General features: G+C 33.2%; 1 protein-coding gene across 3 annotated transcripts in view; it reads left to right on the forward strand.

The window, feature by feature from the left end:
• The window catches only part of LOC129216216 (elongation of very long chain fatty acids protein 7-like), a 101,707-nt gene extending 83,524 nt beyond the window's left edge, over positions 1-18,183 (forward strand). For all 3 annotated transcript variants that reach the window (XM_054850411.1, XM_054850413.1, XM_054850412.1), the window contains 6 exons: positions 2,618-2,808; positions 5,475-5,555; positions 7,561-7,617; positions 9,782-9,887; positions 14,082-14,218; positions 17,081-18,183. In XM_054850411.1, coding sequence (XP_054706386.1) covers positions 2,618-2,808; positions 5,475-5,555; positions 7,561-7,617; positions 9,782-9,887; positions 14,082-14,218; positions 17,081-17,338 — 830 coding nt within the window. In that variant the 3' untranslated portion in view covers positions 17,339-18,183. The remainder of the gene's footprint in view (positions 1-2,617; positions 2,809-5,474; positions 5,556-7,560; positions 7,618-9,781; positions 9,888-14,081; positions 14,219-17,080) is intronic.
• Positions 18,184-18,786: the final 603 nt, after the last annotated feature.

Here is an 18,786-nt window from a genome sequence, read left to right on the forward strand (position 1 = left end):
TGACGGGGGAAAATTGCTTCTACATTTGAACGAAGCAATTGCCTGTTTGGTGATCTATTTTGATAGTTAAAATTTTAATCCTAATTCTAGTATATTAACACTAAACTCCAGTAGATAGTGTTCATTGTTGACCTTTTTTTTTCGTTTCTTTATTCTCCTAATATGACAGTCTTACCAGTAAAACAGTTCAGCCTTGTCAAAATACAGCCTTTCCCTGCATGTCAAACATTGCTAAAAATTATTATCAAATTATCATGGCGTGGATCGAGTTTCATTGTTGATGACGTCAGGAGCGTTACTTGATCATTTGCTATTACAGTAAAACCTGTGAAGTTGACCACCTGTCTAAATTGACCGCTTTTTTCACGCACGGAATTAGCCCTTATCATATAAATCAACCTCTGTAAGTTGACCACCTGTTTAAGTTGACCACTAAAGTAGTGCACCGCAGGTGGTCAACATACACAGGTTTCACTGTATAGTGTATATGTATGAGGATTTGCTGCCAGTACGTTTTGCTTTGAGCTGTACGGTAGTGTAGCTGCTTCTTGATTTCAGGCGAAGCAAAAAATTTTACTTCTTGAACAGTAAGATGTTTTTACGATTTCATCATTGTTTTATGTTGTTTGACTGAAAAAAGATTTTTTTTCCCAAAGCTTTAAAAGCTAGAGTCTTTGTTAGCCTTTGTAAGTAACTTGCGCACTCGTAAAATTCATGACTATTTGCCAAGCAGTGTAACTTAACGAGCATAATTCGTAAGTTACCCATCGAAACACAGGGTAATTTTAAAGCCTTTCGCTGTTCAAATCTTGAAGCCGTAATAGTTTTAATAAGGCTATAAATATGTTTTTATACAAAAGCCACGTTTGATTGTCGTTCTCATCCATTTACCATTCTGATTTTGCAGGGTTTTGTGATGAAAGTTAAAGATACATTTCATTCATTCAGAGTATCTTTGATCTGAAATTTACCTTTTTAATTGCCTCACTCATCTATTTAACTTTCTTTCCGAATCCCTCTCGTACTTAGGCATGGAGTTTCTTAAAAAGTCTAAAGGAAGTTTGATGGAAAGGATGTTTTTTTTTTTTTTTTTTTTGAGCAACCACGATTGCTTATTGTTTTCATTTGACGATCCTTGGCGTTGTGGTTCCTTTTTCAGCTCTGACCAGGCACACCAGCACCACCGCCCACCGGCCTCTGCAGGCGCGGCTCCGATCACTGCCTCCTGGAATCCGTTTCTCCTGGTCGATGGCGTCCATGTCCTACACACACGCGCGCTCATACACACACAGCACATACACACACATACACACGCACACACACACGCTCATACACACAAGCCTTTACACACATACACACTCGCCTACGTGCATACACACAGGTCTACGTACACACACAAGCCAACACATGCACGCACGCACGCCTACACATACACACACACGCGCGTACACATACACACACGCCTGCACACACACACACAACTGTACATACGTAGCCGCCCAGTAGGAGGGTAGGCTTGGGGGACAGAAGTTGTTTCTGGAAACAATAGCTCCCAATGAGTAGGGCCCTGTGGCAACTCGTGATTGCGAAAAACATAATTTAAATTCAAAATTTCAGAATTCAAATTATTATTTTTTTTTATAATTTACGCTCTGAAAACCAGGATCAATCTTTTGCGTTCAACAGCGTTGGTTTTTCTGTATCAAAATTAAGAAATTCTGATCGCGCTTCACTTTTTTTATATGTGTTTTTACTTCTGATTTGATGACTTCAAGCATTTAGTCAAGATAAATTTCATATCAAGATCAAGCAACACTGTTCGTTCACACTGTAATTCACTTTTTTTGTATGTGTTTTTACTTCTGATTTGATGACTTCAAGCATTTAGTCAAGATAAATTTCATATCAAGATCAAGCAACACTGTTATACTTAACGTTCAAAAATAATGAGTTTACCATAATGTTTCTTCACAAGTACTATTTTATCGGTCTAAAAGTATAGTAAACAAGGAATGTGTACGCCTTTGATCATGAAGTTGTTCTTTGATCTAATCTAACCCAAAATAAAAGCATTCATTGTCTACTAGAGAAACAAAGAAACTTTACTTTTAAAGTATCTTTTAAAGTAACTTTAATAAAGTAACTTTATTTTGTAAGTAACTTTTAAGGTAACTTTAACATACAGCTTAATGAACTTTAACATACAGCCTAACGAACCCGCTTAATGGAATAGCCATTTTGCCACGAAAAAATATTCTAATAAGCGGGATATTCCATTAACCGAGATAAAAACAACACATTACATTGGTTTGGTACATTGAAAATGTATTATATTAAGCGGATATTCTTTTAATCGATATTCTAATAAGCGGGTTCGACTGTAGTAGCATTTGAAATAACTTTAACAAAGTAACTTTACTTTCAAAGTAACTTTAACAAAGTAACCTTATTTTTAAAGTAACTTTAACGAAGTTAACTTACTTTTAAATTAACTTTAACAAAATGCCTTTACTTTTAAAGTAACTTTAACAAAGCAACTTTACTTTTGAAATGAGATATTATTGGTTTTGATGAATTTCTGCCTTCCCTTTTGAGACACACAGTTTTTGGTTTTCAGATCCAGTGGTGCGAAATTGGTTCCTGGTGAAAAGCAACTTCTGGCCCATCTTTTTGTGTTCATCGTATTTGATGACAGTCAAAGTGATTGGTCCTTCCTTTATGAGGGACCGCAAACCCTTCGAACTCAGGAAGACAATGATAGTCTACAATTTCCTTCTTGTGCTCGCTTACCTCGTTTCTGTCAGCACAGTAAGTTCTTGTATATTTTACATGCTTAATTAATCGTTTTTTACTTCCTTTTACAAAAAAGGAAGTATTGTATTCGACAAAAAAATTTTCACTCAAAATTCGGCCTTAATTTCCATTTTGCTCACCTCCCAATTAATGTTGAGTTTTTTTTCGACTCGACCCCCCATGGATAAGTGCTTAAGAAGGTATAAACACCTGAAATATCCATTTTGAAATTCCCCGAGTTAATTACAATGACTTTCCTCGTGACGTCCGTGTGTATGTGCGTATGTAGGTGGCATATCTCAAGAACGGTATGTCCTAGAAAGTTAAAATTTGGTACGTAGATTCCTAGGGGGATCTAGTTGTGCACCCCCCCCCCCCTTTTGGTTGCATTCGAGTGTTTCTAAAGGGGTCTTTTGCCCCTTTTTGAGGGGAAATCATTGTTAATTTCGATGTATACTCAAGTGGTGTTATAATTTGGCGGACACTTGGCGATATATCGCAAGTCTTTTGGTCGCCAAGTTTTGTCGCCAACTTGGCGACAAATTTAGCGATTTTTTTTAAAAGTCTGGTTTCAATTTGTCCACTGGTTGTGATATTTAGAGAGTAAACTATTGAATATCATTAAAATTGCAAATAATGGGAAAAGGACATTAAAATTGGAGTAAAAGGAAGTCATGTGATGCACACATCAGCTCGTTTCTATTTACGTTAACAACAAACATATTTAAATACATTTAGAGGCGGGAATTGGGACTAAAAAGTGGGGGGAGGGAGGCAAAAAAAAAAAAAAAAAAAGAAAGAAAGAAAGAAAAGAAAAACGGATACAAACCATAAGACTTTTAGTGGCAGCAAAAAAAAAAAAATTCTAGGTCTAGTTTTGCCTAACTCACTCACTTAACTCACGTTTTACCTAAAATTTCGATAAATTATGTGCACAATAACTTTCCCCGACAAAACACTTAGACATGAATTAGGCTTACATTATGTAAGCCAAAATATTTTGAGGTGTCACAAATCCTTGCTAATATTTTTGTTAAACAAGTATGGCTTGTTTAATAAAACAGTTGACTTACATGTACTCTAAGCAATGAATACATGAACTAAAAATTACCGCTCGTACTAAATGGTATTTCAGAAACAGACATGCTAAGTAAAAACAAATAACTATGTTCCGAAAATTTTGACATTTCTGCTTTATTTTATGAAGCAATTATTTATTTTATGAAGCTATGAATGATTTTATTCAGACATTTATAACTAGATGCATTGCCCGCTTTTCACGGTCTATCTCGAAAATAAAAGTTCTGTCAAGTGATGCATGTTCAACAATCAGAGGTTTCAATTAGACAAAAAAAAATCGTGAATTTCCCATCAAAATAATCATTCTTAAAAAAAGAAAACGGCAAATCGAAAATTTCTAAATAAATTGACCGCAACTCCGAAAATCCAGAAGAAAGAAGACACATCGCCAAATAATAATAAAAAAAGAAAATTTGTATCTCAAAACAAAAACAAAATTTCATTTAGTCACAGTCAAGACAAAAAAGTGGCAACCCTCGCAACGATAAATTTTTGACATAAAATTTCTATTCCGTTAGGTTTAATAATGCTATTTATTTTTTCCCCTATGATTTTACAGCTTTTTTTTTGCATCTCGAAAGAAAATATGACCCTTATGGGTATTTTTCGCATGCTTTCGAATGGCGCCAAAATCGAATTGGTCGGATAATTATTTCGGGTAGAAAAATCCATTTAATGCCATTTTCGATTCGCAAAATTAAAATTCCAATGATTCGGTACCTTTTTGGCGTTCGAACCTCCCCCCCCCCTCCCTACGTTCCTTCTCGGGTACCCAAGTACCTCCCTGCCAAATTTGGTCGAGGTCCGACGTAAACTGTGGATTTGTATTGGGAACATACATCCACACACATATACAGTGACTCTCAAAAGTGTTCTTACACCTACGACTTTCAATGAAATAGGACTCCATCCATTGGTTAAAATTAATATTCCCGAAAAGGTATTTAATCATAATGTCTATGATCAATTTTCAACAAAACTACATAAAAATATTTTTAAAAATATTAAAACTCATTTTTTTAAAAATAAAAAACCAAAAAGTGCCGGGAATTTTATCTTAGACTTTCACCTTTATTATTAGTAAAGAAGATAAAGATAATAAAGTTGAAAGTCCGGATTTCTGTATGTCATGATGTCTGGAACTCTGTGACGCGCATAGCGCCTAGACCGTTCGGCCGATTTTCATGAAATTTGGCACAAAGTTAGTTTGTAGCATGAGGGTGTGCACCTCGAAGCGATTTTTCGAAAATTCGATGTGGTTCTTTTTCTATTCCAATTTTAAGAACATTTTCCCGAGCAAAATTATCATAAGATGGACGAATAAATTACCAAGTTATCACAACGTGGAACAGTAACATGGACAAGCCATTTGGCGAAAAATTCATCATACATTATTTTTAAATATACCAGGCGAACCAAAAGATCTTTTAATTTTCTACTACGGGCAAAGCCGTGTGGGTGCCACTAGTCGAAAAAAAAGGCATTTGCTGTGAATGATTTGATACTCTTGTAAATATTACTTCTTTCTGAAATCCTTAAAACTAAGGGAGTGAGTGTTTCTGAAAGTTTTATTCAGATTGCTGTTTTTTTTCCCCCCACAGGTTCTTTATTTGATGAAAGATACAGACACTGCCGTGCTCTGCAAAGATACGGTAGTCACAAAAGAAAATTCTACATATACGGTAAGTAAAATACAGTGATAGTTAAAATAACTGTCATGTAACTGAGTTCACACACACACCATCGATTTAGTGATATACCGGACAAACACTTTACAGCAGTGCTGGAAGTTGAAAAAAAAAAAAATTGGTATTAAATGTCCCAGTTAAAACCTGTCTTACAAAGTACATAAAATGTAAAGACAATTTATGTATTGCATTACAGTTATTGAAAACATGTTTTTCGGTTTTACTGCTACTTCTGAACATCCTCTTTACGTTTCGACTATTTTTCCCGGTTGAATTATCGTATTCGACTGGCCTCCTTGATTGCAATTTTATTTACCGGTCATTATTCATGAAGTTGACATGTTTAAAGCCCACTAACTCTGCCTTGATGAATCCACGTCATTTATATTGGACTAAATTAAGGAGATATAACCCTCATGTGAGAAAAAAACACAATTACTAGTATTGATGAAAGGTACACTTATTCTTGTCATTTTTGTATGTTGATAAGCTAAAATTTTAACAAATTCTCCCTAGTTTGATACATTAACCAGCGAAAAAGTTTTAGGAATTCTTTGCAGTCTGATACGTTAACCAGCCAAAATTTTAACGGCTTTTTTCCAGTCTGATACGTCAACCAGCAGAAAATGTAACGATTTCTTCCAAGTCTGATACGTTAACCAGTCGACAGTTGAACGTCTTTTAATCAGCATTGCATGTTAATCAGCCAAAGATTGAATTTATTCTAGTCAGTCTTGCCAGTTAACCAGCCAACAATTGCAGTGCAGTGTACAGAGTTAGAAGATAGCATGAATAGATTAATCTCACTTCATGGATTTACTTCATGGATTGGTAGACTAACTTTATTTACCGCAAATTAGGGGGTGGGGGTGGGATTTAACTTGTTCTCCAGATTTCAATCTACAGAAGTAAACAAATGAATGAATGAATACATGATTTTGCCTAAAGACGAAGAGTTCAAATTCTTAAATCCATCTCCTGCTTTCCCCCCTCTACCAATGCTTTAAACTTTAACAAATAATTTTAGTTGAAACGTTGTTACAAATACATGTGTCAATTATACTGTCTTTTTTTTTTGGATGCATCAATTACAAGTTACGTTTGTTTCGTACAGTGCCTGATTCTTTCAAATTTATTAAAAATTGATTGTGGTCTGTAATTGGTATGATGATTGGTTAAATGCATCAATTACAAGTTACTTTCGGTTCGTGCAGTGCCTGTATTCTTTCAAATTTATTTAAAAATTGACTGTGATCTGTAATTGGTCAGCTAACACGAACTTTAACGTATGTGCATGCAAAAATTGAGAAATACTCAAACGCTTCATGGATTTACGACTAAAAAAGAAAGAGTGACAAAATAAATGCTTCAATTTCCTCTTTAATTGAATCAAACTATTTTCGAGTCTACAGAGAGAGACGTTTCATGATTATAGCAGTTATTGAAGTTGTTAGATAGTTAGTAAAACAACTTTAAAAGTCCCCTGAAAACCAAAGAAAATATTTTCATCATCTTAATTATGAAATTTTCATTATCTTAATTATGAAATTTTCATTATCTTAATTATGAAATTTTCATTATCTTAATTATGAATATTATGATCATCTTAAATAAGAATGAGTCAAATTGTATTTTGGTGAGTGTAGTAAAATAAAATTTTCCAGAAAATTTTTATATCGAATGAAAATTCATTTAAATTTATTCTGAACGAAGTAATTAAAAATAATTAATTACAATGGCATACTTTAAGAAAGAAAGAAAGGAGAATATTCGTAACTCCGATTAGGATAATCAGAAGCGCATAATCATTTCGTTTTGACCTAACTACGGAACATTACAAAATATTTAAATATTTTAATGCAATAACCTAAATGTTAATTATTTTATTATTTTGTGCCTTTTGCTACTTATAACCTGAGTTAATAAAAATAATACTGATAAATAAAAGATCTAATTACTAAAAATACATTAATGCTTTTTTTTATTTTTACAATTTCAGCTGGCAACGTGCGGTTGGGTGATATATATGCTGAAATATGTAGAATTCCTTGATACAGTAAGTATAATGTTACCAAGATGAAGTACTTAATAACAAAATGAAATGTGTTCCAAGGCGAAATTTTAGTGATAATTTATAGAAAGATAAAATTGCAATTCTTCAGATCTTTATTAACGGAATAAAAGTCGAAAACAAGGATTGTGAATTTATCATTTTCTTTTGCCTATCATTATTCTTCTTTAATCAAGATTATTTAATATAAATAACCTCACTGTTGTCAATTACAGCAAGTTAGTATTAATAATATTGCCACAATGAACATCTTAAAATCATCTGCGATTTTCAATTTAAAATTCAATAAAGTCAATACTTATGACCATAAATTATATTAACCAGAGACAGAATGTATAGTCTTCTTTTGTGCTTCGTTCTTGCACTGCAAACTTACTTTAAGAAAGTTGATAACGTAATACTATTTTACTGTTGAGTTTTCGAAGTTCCAAGCTGCATTTTCATTAATTATACCTTTTTGTGAAATATAAATGCAAACATTTGTCTACAGTATAATTTTGCGAAGGAAAGCATCCAGACACTTAATTATGTAGCGCAATTGAAGGTAAATTTGAAGAAGATATAAAACAACATGAAAATGGCAATCAGCAAGTACGGTTAAACAATCGTTGGAAAAAAAAAATCTTATAAATGCGCCATGAAATATAGTTAAAATGTGGATGGGAAAAGGATCAATCGCATAATTTCAACAACAATTGAACGATGAAATTTGGATGAAAAATAATAACTGCATGAATGCAACAACAAATAATAATAAAATGTGTATGAAAAACAAATCTTATAAATGCATCATAAAGTACCGTTAAAATACAATTGTGGAATGGATCAATCGCATAAATGCATTAGCAAATAACAATGATTAAATGTTGATAGGAAAATAATTGATCGTATAAATGGATCATCAAATAGGGTTATAATATAGATTGAAAAATACTTAATGAATTCTCAAATTTCACATAGCTTTACGTACTTAGTTAATATGTTCTTAAAGATTTGATTTTGTTCCTAACATAATAAATAGTGTAACCTTTACTGTGCTTCTAGCGTCATTAATACAAATATTTTGTAAAAAAATTACCGATTAACATAAAAAGGCTAAAGGGTTGACACAGAGGAGCAATTAGAATTTTCTGAAGTGTGTACAAAAAGTCTGACCACGGATTATATGGATTTGGCAAAGGTCCAGTTAAGAGGAGTCTATCTGAATGAGGGGGGGGGGAGGGGTAAAATATGATGAGCATGTTCCGCTCATTTGAATGTGACTCTGCTTAGTTTAGAGTCTGCTTAATTAGATCTGCAAAAGGTGGCATCCCTGAAAACTAATAGATGCGCCCATTCCGCCTGTTAACCCTTTCAGACGTGGGGTCCGGTATACGGGACATTAACTTTAAACAGCTGCTAATCATTTATTCATTGAATAAATTACTCAATTCCGTAGTTAACTCTATACAGTCTGCTTATTACTATCTGTGCAAGAATTTTTCATTTTCAGATTGACAACATTAAGAAACAGGGATTGAGAGAATAGGATTAGCTCATTTTCCCAACCACGAATTTTCGTCGCAAAAGCGAGGTTTTTTTCCTGATTTTTTAAAAACATATAATATTTTATTAATCATTTCAAATGCTTATATTACGTTTTATTATTGTTCAAAGAATATTTTACAATGAAGTTTGATGTTTCATCGTTTTTTTACCTGAAATATGTATTTCAATAATATATGTCCGAATTATTGAACGTGTCATAACTCTTTTAATTTTTTACCTACAAACTTGAAATTTGGTCTATACGATGCTCTTTTCCATAGTACACTGTCTACCAAATAAACACATTTTTGAAGATGTATTTCAAAATTCCGTCTGAAAGGGTTCCGAATCTTTGCATTTCCGTCCAATCAGTGGTCACATTGTGTATGTGGGGTACTAATTCACCATAGCCATGAACACACCGGAATGGGTAAATTTCTCATAACCAATGGATCTGCTCTGCACCCTCCCCCTGACACCTCTTGAATGCATACATGTATTGATATGACCTAAAATGAGCAACATTAACTGACTCATTTTGTAACCAAAGATTAACAATACATTGAAACTATTTTCTAAAAAGGAATTTTTCCTTATTTTTAATCTAACGTTTGTTTTTTAGATCTTCTTCGTGTTGAGGAAGAAGGACAAGCTAATCACCAATCTTCATGTGATACATCACACCATTCTTCCTATTTGTGGATGGATCTTCTTCCGAACAGAAAGAAGTAAGCTTTATACCAAATCTCTTATCTTTCACTTTATTTATAACCTTGTTCACTTTGCGTTTATGGGCACTCTTGTACTCTAATGCATCAAGTTGAATAAGTACTTTTGTGCATAAAAAGTAAAATAAGAAACAACGTCAAATAACACAAACTGCAGATTACTGCCCTGAAAAATGCGTTCCTTGTAACAGCGAAAGACGTGTCTGCAGCAATCTGCAGTTTGTGCTATTTCACGTTGTTATTTCTTATTTTACTTCTTATTTTATCTTTCGTTTATTTCCTCTTGGCAAAATTTTCATACAAAGTCTCCATTTTGAGGGTGAAAACTAACTGCACGTGTCTTATATTTTTGCATCAATCGATAAATAGTCTCATTTTTTAACCAATGGTATAATTTATTTGAATTTTATAAGCCACGTAGAACGACTGTAGTCAAATGTTCAAATATCTTAAACCTTCTACGGCTCCTTAGTACAAAACTAATTAATTTTCTTTTTTGTCATTACCTAATTTTAAGAGAAGTTTTCTGCTACTCACGTGGGTTTTCTCTTTTACACATGATTATGTGAAACGCTTTAACCAATCCAATGAAAGCATTTTGATCAGGTTTTTACCTCTCCGATCAACTCTGCAGTTGTGATTTCGCTTCCCCTGCACGATATATTGTTGAAATCGTAGTGTTATGAAAGCATTGAAGGCAATTCGTAGAATTTCAAAAACAAGTGGTGATAGTACCATAAGGAAATCTGTAGTAAAATGTTTACCAAACAAAATTCATCTGAATTTTATTGGTAAACTACTTTTACGTGAACTAATCTTGAATTCTCCAATTTTCGAAAGTGAGCTATGTTACTTAGCAGTAAATGAAATTGAAAAGTTAATGAATTTATTGTAGAATTTTTGATGAACGGATTTTTAAGGGAATGTGTGCTTCTCTAAAATATTTAAGCACACAGTTGGATAACAAGTAAAATGCTTTGAGTATATTTGAATTGAACATTTAATAGTTTTTTTCCCTTCAAAATTTTTAAAGTATTACCTATTGTTTTTCTGTTACGTTCACTATTCTTGTTTTCGCACTCTTCTTCTAATAAATTTAAAAACTTCACACTAGTCCATGTTAGGAAGAAATGTTAGGGAACTCGATTAATATAAAACTTAAAATATGCAAGGATTTTTTTCTGCTTCATATGAACAACCTAATGTGAAAGAGGTTTTTTAAAGCGGAATTTAAAAGATCGCTTTGTTTTGGATACCCGATATGTGGAATATATTGTCAATATTCTGTCGGATAGATTTTCCTGTAGAACAAACCTTTAAATATCTATTCAGCAAAGTAGAGCTTACTTTTATTTGTTTGAATGAATATACATATGCAATGAGGTGTGTAATGTATCGTATTGTATTTTGTTATTCATTTATTAATATTAATAAAGTATAGATCATAAAAAAACGAGTGCCACAAAAAATAAAACAAACAGGATATTTAAAATTTTAAATCAATTTTGATTTAAATACATTATTTTTTAATTTTAAAAAAATCAAACTTTTGGTTTATAAATAATTTACATCCTCATATATATAACAGTCAAGTCACTGATCAGGTAACGCTGACGTCACCAAGAATGAAACTCGCGCCATAGCATGATACTTTGATAATATTTTCTGGCTATGTTTGACATGCAGGAAAATGCTTTATTTTGACAAGGCTGAACTGGATCCGGAAACTTAACAGTTTTACTGGTAATACTGCAATTTTAGGAGAATGAAGAAACGAAAAGTGATCAACAATTAAACTCCAAAAGTGGTTCAACAACGCTATCTGCTGGAGTTTAGGGTTAATCCATTGGAGTTGGAGGTTAAAATCCCAACTATCAAAATATCATCAACAGGCAATTGCTTCGTTGAAATATAGAAGCAATTTTCACCCGTCATACCTTGACGGGTGCTTTTCTAGTTAATAGATACAACTAAAATTTGAAAATTACAAAAACATATTTGAAAGATTATTATATCAAATATATATATATATATATATATATATATATATATATATATATATATATATATATATATATATATATATATATATATATATATATATATATATATATATATATTGTAAAATCAATTTAAATGCATAATGCACATTATTTTGGTCAACTTATTATAAATTGCTTTGTAGAACATTCTTAAATACTGAAAAATAGGGAGAAATAAACAAATTGGGTAGGGGTATGAAGTAAAACGTGTGAGTAATGATTGGTTAAACCAATTGGGTACGTTAAAACCAAATGACAGTTAAATGAGGAAAGGAAAAAAAAAGGGAAAAATTAGCTTTTTCAGTCGAAAATAAAAAAGTTTGAAACAAATCACATCAGATTTTTAAAAAGTAAGTCTCGAATTCTAAAAGAAATACAAAAAATGATTATGTAAAAAAAATTATCTTATTCATGATAAAAATATTTGATTTAAGTCAATTGATTTAAATCACTGACTTTCGATAGAGTACAAAAAATTCGCTATTAGGTGGTACGTTTTCATACAATTCTGGAATATTAAAAAAAAACATCAAATTTCACATTAAAAGTGAAATAGTTGTTCATGTACATTGTACATGTTCGATGCAATTAAAATAACGATAAATCAAGCAATTTTGATTTTTGTATACGTTTTCTGAACTGAGTTTCCTGAAATTGTGGCTCAATTTGCCAATTCCGTTGCAAGACTTATTTAATTGGCATTAGATAAACAAGTTTATGAAAAGTTCTGAAACCTAATTGCATTGTATATGTTTTTGTGCCTTTTATATAAAAGTTTAATCTTTAATGGTGGGTTATCATTTCAATTCTAACAAAGAGTATTTGAGCCAGTGAGAAGCAAAGGGATGTAAGAGGACATTTTCAAGTTTTTAGTAAAATGAGTATTATAAGATAAGGTCCTAGGTAAGATTTCATTGAAAAGTTTTTCTAAATAATGCTGCTGAGCAGCACCTACCAGGGTTACTAATACCATCTCTTGCCCTAAGACACAGAAGAAGTTCACCTACCATTTATACTGGTTTTCTCCAAATTTTTGATTTTGCCACTTACATCCCTTTGCTTCTCACTGTCGCATTTTACCTTCAAATAATTTGGAAATCTTTCCAATCTGTTACCATTAACATGATAACAGACTTGACAGTACGAACAAAATATCTGCAAAAGCTTACTTACCAATTAAAAACATCAAGCAATAAAGCTAAATTTTTGAAAAATAAACTAGCAATTTATGTTCAAGCAAGACTTTTTTTTTCATCTACTTATACAAAGTCTATCTCTGGTAAGAAAGTAAGCAAGTGATTCTTTTCTTTTTTTCTTGTGTTAGCTCTGCATTGCAGAGTGCACTCGAAAGAAATTTAAAATTTACAGCAAGTTTTAAATAAAATATTATGACTACGATCATTTTTTTCACCGCGGGACAATCTATCCTCTTATATATAACTAGTGCTACCCGCACGGCTTCGCCCGTAGTAAAAAATTCAAAGGTCTTTTGGTTCGCCTGGATATTTACAAATAATGTATGGTGAATTTCCTTGCCAATTGGCTTGTACCCATGTTACGGTTCCACGTTGTGATAATTTCGTAATTTACTCGTCCATCTTATGATATTTTTGTTCTCGGCTGAACGGTCTAGGCGCTATGCGCGTCACAGAGATCCTGACAGACAGAGATCCGGACAGACATTGAGACTTTCAGCTTTATTATTAGTAAAGAAAATAAGCGATGATCGAGTAATCCGCGTGTTTCAACAATGAAACTCGCGCCACTGCATGATAATTTGGTAATCTGTTTCGGTAATGTTAAATATTCAGGGAAATGCTTTATTGTGACAAAGCTGAACTGGATCCGGTAACTTAACTGTTTCAGTGGTAAGACTGTCATTTCAGGGGAATGAAGAAACGAAAGAATGGTCAACAATGAACGCTATTTACTGGAGTTTAAGGTTCATTCACTGGAGTTAGGGTTACAAATTCAAGTATCAAAATATCATCAAAAAGGCAATTGTTTCGTTCAAATGTAAAAGCAATTTTCACCCGTCATATCTTGACGGGACATTTTCTAGTTTATGAATAATTTGGAAATGAATCTACAAATTTAGCTCGTACTTTACAGATTCCAGAATTTTTAATTAATGGCATGTTTCTGTTTTTAGGCGGATTCCAAGCATATCCAATCATCATCAACTCTATTGTGCACATTGTGATGTACAGCTACTACGGTCTAGCGGCCATGGGACCAAGCGTGAGGAAATACCTGTGGTGGAAGAGATATCTCACCATTGCTCAAATGGTAAGCCCACGTTTAAATTTTTCACTCACTTGGGAAGAATTCAGTACCTCACTCATTTACGTCAACTATTTAAACTCAGTTGGGGTTCAAAAATATGATATTTTCGAAAATATCCTATATTTTGATATATATTGGATATTTTCATTCAGCACACACTAAATTCCTCAAAGTAGTAAATACATCCTCAAATTATTTTTTATTTTCTTATGTTGTTATTACAAAATGTAGACTTAAAATTGAGGGTTTTTTTCAATACTTATATCTCATAGACTAATAATAAGAGTAGACCGAGCTATGGCAACCCTTTTGCTGCTCATAAACCAAACCATGTGACTGGTGGATATCCTAGCAACAGCGGGCGTTGATCGTAGCAGACGATCAACGCGAGCGAGAAATAAAATAAATAGAATTTATGAAACACGGAAGAATGATCTTTTATGGAGTCTGATTTGTAAATTTGTTATTCTAAGTTGTAAATATTTTGTTAATATAGTGAGTTTTTCGTTTAGATAGTTTTGTGCATTTTCTTTATTCAATTTTGATAACTCTTTAAGCAATTAAAGATGCAAGCGCACAAAAAGAATCGGCAAACGGTAAGATTTTTACCTACAATATCAATTTAAGATACCGATTAGTACATTTTTGCGTCAATGCAAAACGTTTACGCCATTACGTTTACGCCAACGCTGATGTAGTAGTTCCGAATGAAATTAAAGTTACTGAAAACTGCGATCAAAAACTAATTACTTATGTCAAAATAATGTATAACTAAAAGAAAAACAGTTCAATCATCTCTGCACCTGGGGAAAAAATTATAATAAAAATACATTACGTCTTAAAATACATGCCGAGTGCCAAACTATAGATAATCCTGCCAGCTGGCAACCATGCCGCCAAAGTTTTCGCCGAGCCTTCCACCAGTCACACGATGTATCCATGAACTAATTTTTTCATCAGCAAGTCTGGGGAAGCTCGGTCTACTCTTATTATTAGTCTATGTTATATCTACTATTTTATTTAATATTTCTATCAATTTTAATTTAGTCAATCTACCTTTAACTGTGAACACATTTTTTTTTCTGTTGGCTATTTTTAGTTACATGATTCAGAAATAAAGAATGGATTAGTCGATGCAAAGTCATAAAATATTTTTTTTTTTGACAAACGTTTAATATGAATTAAAATTGCTACATTACTAATAATTTTCCGAATACAAAATAAACTAGTATGTTGTGGCCATTACGAAACTTTCTTCTATATCTTTCTTATCGATTATTTTCTCTTATGTGGCTTCCATGGGTATTTCGGCTCTCATTTTAGTGTGCGTTAATATCTTTATTTTGAACTGATCTCTTTTAACGAATACTGAAGGACAGTCTGACCACCGATAGCACGGAAAGACAGACATCCGGTTTATAGGCAGAAATGGGCGCATCTGTTAGTTTAAAGGGGTGGTAGTATTTTCGTTACAAATGTGTGCTTTTGCCAATCAATCAGTTATAGACGCAGTTTTGTACCAATAACTTGTTCACGGCAAACATATTTTTTAATTAAAACTATATTCGATCAATATTCTTACTACAAGATTATTTTTTAAGAGACAAAATAAGTCAATATAGAAAACAAGTAACTCTCCATATGTTTAGATCATGCTCCTTCAGATTTTTTTTTCTTGAAAAATGGGAAAACAACACATTTTTTCATTGGTATAATACCAATGAAAACATGTGTTGTTTCTCCCTCTTGGGATGATTTAAAGCACTTATAAAAAAGAAACAACTTATTTTAACTTGCATAAATCACACAGTTAGATATAATAGTCAATATAAGAATGAAGGCCTTCACGGTCGGTGTCAACGATGTTGTGAGATTCCGGGTGCCGTGGTCTGAGTTTTGTTTCCCCAAACATTTCGACCGCATCTGCGGCGGTTCTCTTCAGTGTTTACGTAGTCGAAGCTTCCAGAGAAGCGACTTCCAAGCAACTGATGCAGATTTCGAAGTGTTGTCACTATTTATGTGGGAAGAGCTAGAACTCATTTCCTTTTGGGCCAGGATTGGCTGATGAACGTTCGTCCTTGCTTTCGATAGGCTGAAACTTGAGCTCTCTCTATTCTGGTTGGGGAATGGCTGCTAGACCTCCGTCGCTGTTTCTGGTTATCTAAAATTATCTCTCGGGATATTCCGTCTAAGTGCAGCATGCCACAGTTTGTTTATCTTAACTCGTTCTTCCTTTTTGTTGAGATGTTTGAACATTTCAATCGCTACTCTGTTCAATCTGGCGTAATAGTGGGAAGTCCTTGAAAGTATTTTGGATTCTTTGAATTTAATGTCCTGGGTCCCATCACTAAAAGTGTGTTCCGCGACTGACAATTTTTCGGTGTGGCCCAGACGGCAATTTCTTTGGTGTTCGGTAGATGCGGTCGAAACATTTGGGGAAACAACACTCAAAACACGGCACAACAGCCCAGAATCTCACAACATCATAACAGTCAATAGTTTCTCTCAGTTTTCTCTTTCTGCATGTTTGCAGGCTCTGCAGACTCTTCTACGGGTTCTATTTGGTTTAACAACTACACCTTTCATGAACGCTTTTGTTTTTGAACCTTTCTTTGTCTTGTTTCAGGTAATTTCAAATTTTACCGGGGGAGGGGGACGAGTGGTATGTGCTCAGTGCACATTATTTCGAAAAACAGTGAGAACCACGCTCGCATTATATGGAAATACATTGATTTCTCAAAGCTAGTAAAGGGGGTAACTTCCCTCCAAATGACAGGCCTGTTTTGTTCTATATTTCAATGAACTACTACTGTTTGATTTTCTTTATTTGAAAAAAAAAAAAAAACTTTTTTTTTTTGTTTTCAGATTCAGTTTATTTTGATCATTCTCTTCGTCACCGTGGTAATGCCCGTCACCGGATGCACAGCAACGAAAAGCACCTTCTGGATCAACGTGTGTGCCGCAGGATTATTCTTCGTTCTCTTTTACAATTTTTACAAAACATCTTTCACTCCACAGAAAGCGAAAGATGACGCCAAAGTTCAAAATGGAAATGGTTGCGCCAAATCCGTCGCCAACGGAGACAGCGTGTCCAATGGACACTCGAAAGCGAAGTGCAACTAGAAAGACTTCTATTTTTTGTAGCTAATGGTGCTCGTCCGTCCAGTTCTGTCTGAGACCCCACATGTCGCCAAACGCCTGTTTAAATTCATTCAGTAGTCACTGATGAAGAGTGTTTTGTACTCTTGAAATGTGTATTCGTCTGATGTTTGATGCATGATATGTGCATGTGTACTCTGGACAAGTCATACAACTTCAGCTAGCAAAAGTATATTTAACGAGAATCCTATAGTTATGAATCCAATCAGTGAATATTATAGGATTCATACAGGAGTGCCAGAACTTAAAATTTTTGGGAGGGCAGAAATTCTCAATTTTGCCGAATGGAATTCCAAACATCGCCAAATGCTAACAATTTTGCCGAATCATCAGACAAAAATTCGAAATCGGAAATTTTTGGACGGTCATTGTGACCTCCCATCGGGGCGCCCCTTAGGTCGCAGCCACTGTTAATATTTGGTGGACGTTTTTCCAGCAGTCTAACCCAAATCTATGACAACTTTTAAGTTATTATCTCACCCCCCCTCCCCTTCCCCCTCCAGAAAAGAACATTTCAGTTATGCTGAAAAATATGAGATCCATAACAGCTATTGATCATTTCCCATCCTTAAAAAAAATTGCTTAACTTTTCTAGGTTTCTGATTGTGATCAAAAGTGAAGCTTTCCCATCACGCAATGAAATTAAAGGATTATGCAATTGTGGACATGTTTTCATTTAAGTGTTTAAAACAAATTTCAAAATTGATATCAATTTCATCAGTATTATTAATAACGAGATCAGTATATTTTGTTTTAGAATATATACTATTTTGGTTAAGTCCATTTTACTTCCCCCGGTTTCTTAATTATTTCAGAATAGTCTCCTTATTTTTTGTTGATTAATATTAGAAATGTGAATAAATACAAAAATGCGTACTGTACTGATTCCGAAGAGAAAATCAGATTTTTTCCTAAAAATAAACTATGTATTCTTATCAGCTCAGCTATCGATCAATTTTTTTTTTTAGCTGATTCCTTGAAGTTCATTTTTGCATATCACGCATCAGCTTCGACTAGTGATTTCTTTCTTTTACAAAATTGTTCCCAGATAACTGTTGGGGTCTCTAAATCAATGTAATTGTTTTTTAAATTGTCTATTTATATTTACTTTTTTCGAAGCGTAACTAACAATGATAAATGTTTTTGTTTCCCATACCAGTAAATTTTGAAATGACTTTTATGAAAATTATTTTATGTATTTTTTTTTGAAAAACAAATCGTTTATGAGATCTCAAGTAGTCAAAGTTAAATAAATAGTTTTTATGCAGAACATGTATCGCTCTGTGTGTAGACTATTAGGTAGGAAGAAATGAAAGTATTAAAGGTCTGATATATATACATTTATTATTAATTTGTTTTTCTTTCACATTTCAGTAGAATATTTGTTTTTATCAGTATTTTTAATGGTGCAA

This window comes from Uloborus diversus, chromosome 2 (genome assembly GCF_026930045.1).
Source record: "Uloborus diversus isolate 005 chromosome 2, Udiv.v.3.1, whole genome shotgun sequence".
NCBI classification, from domain to species: domain Eukaryota; kingdom Metazoa; phylum Arthropoda; class Arachnida; order Araneae; family Uloboridae; genus Uloborus; species Uloborus diversus.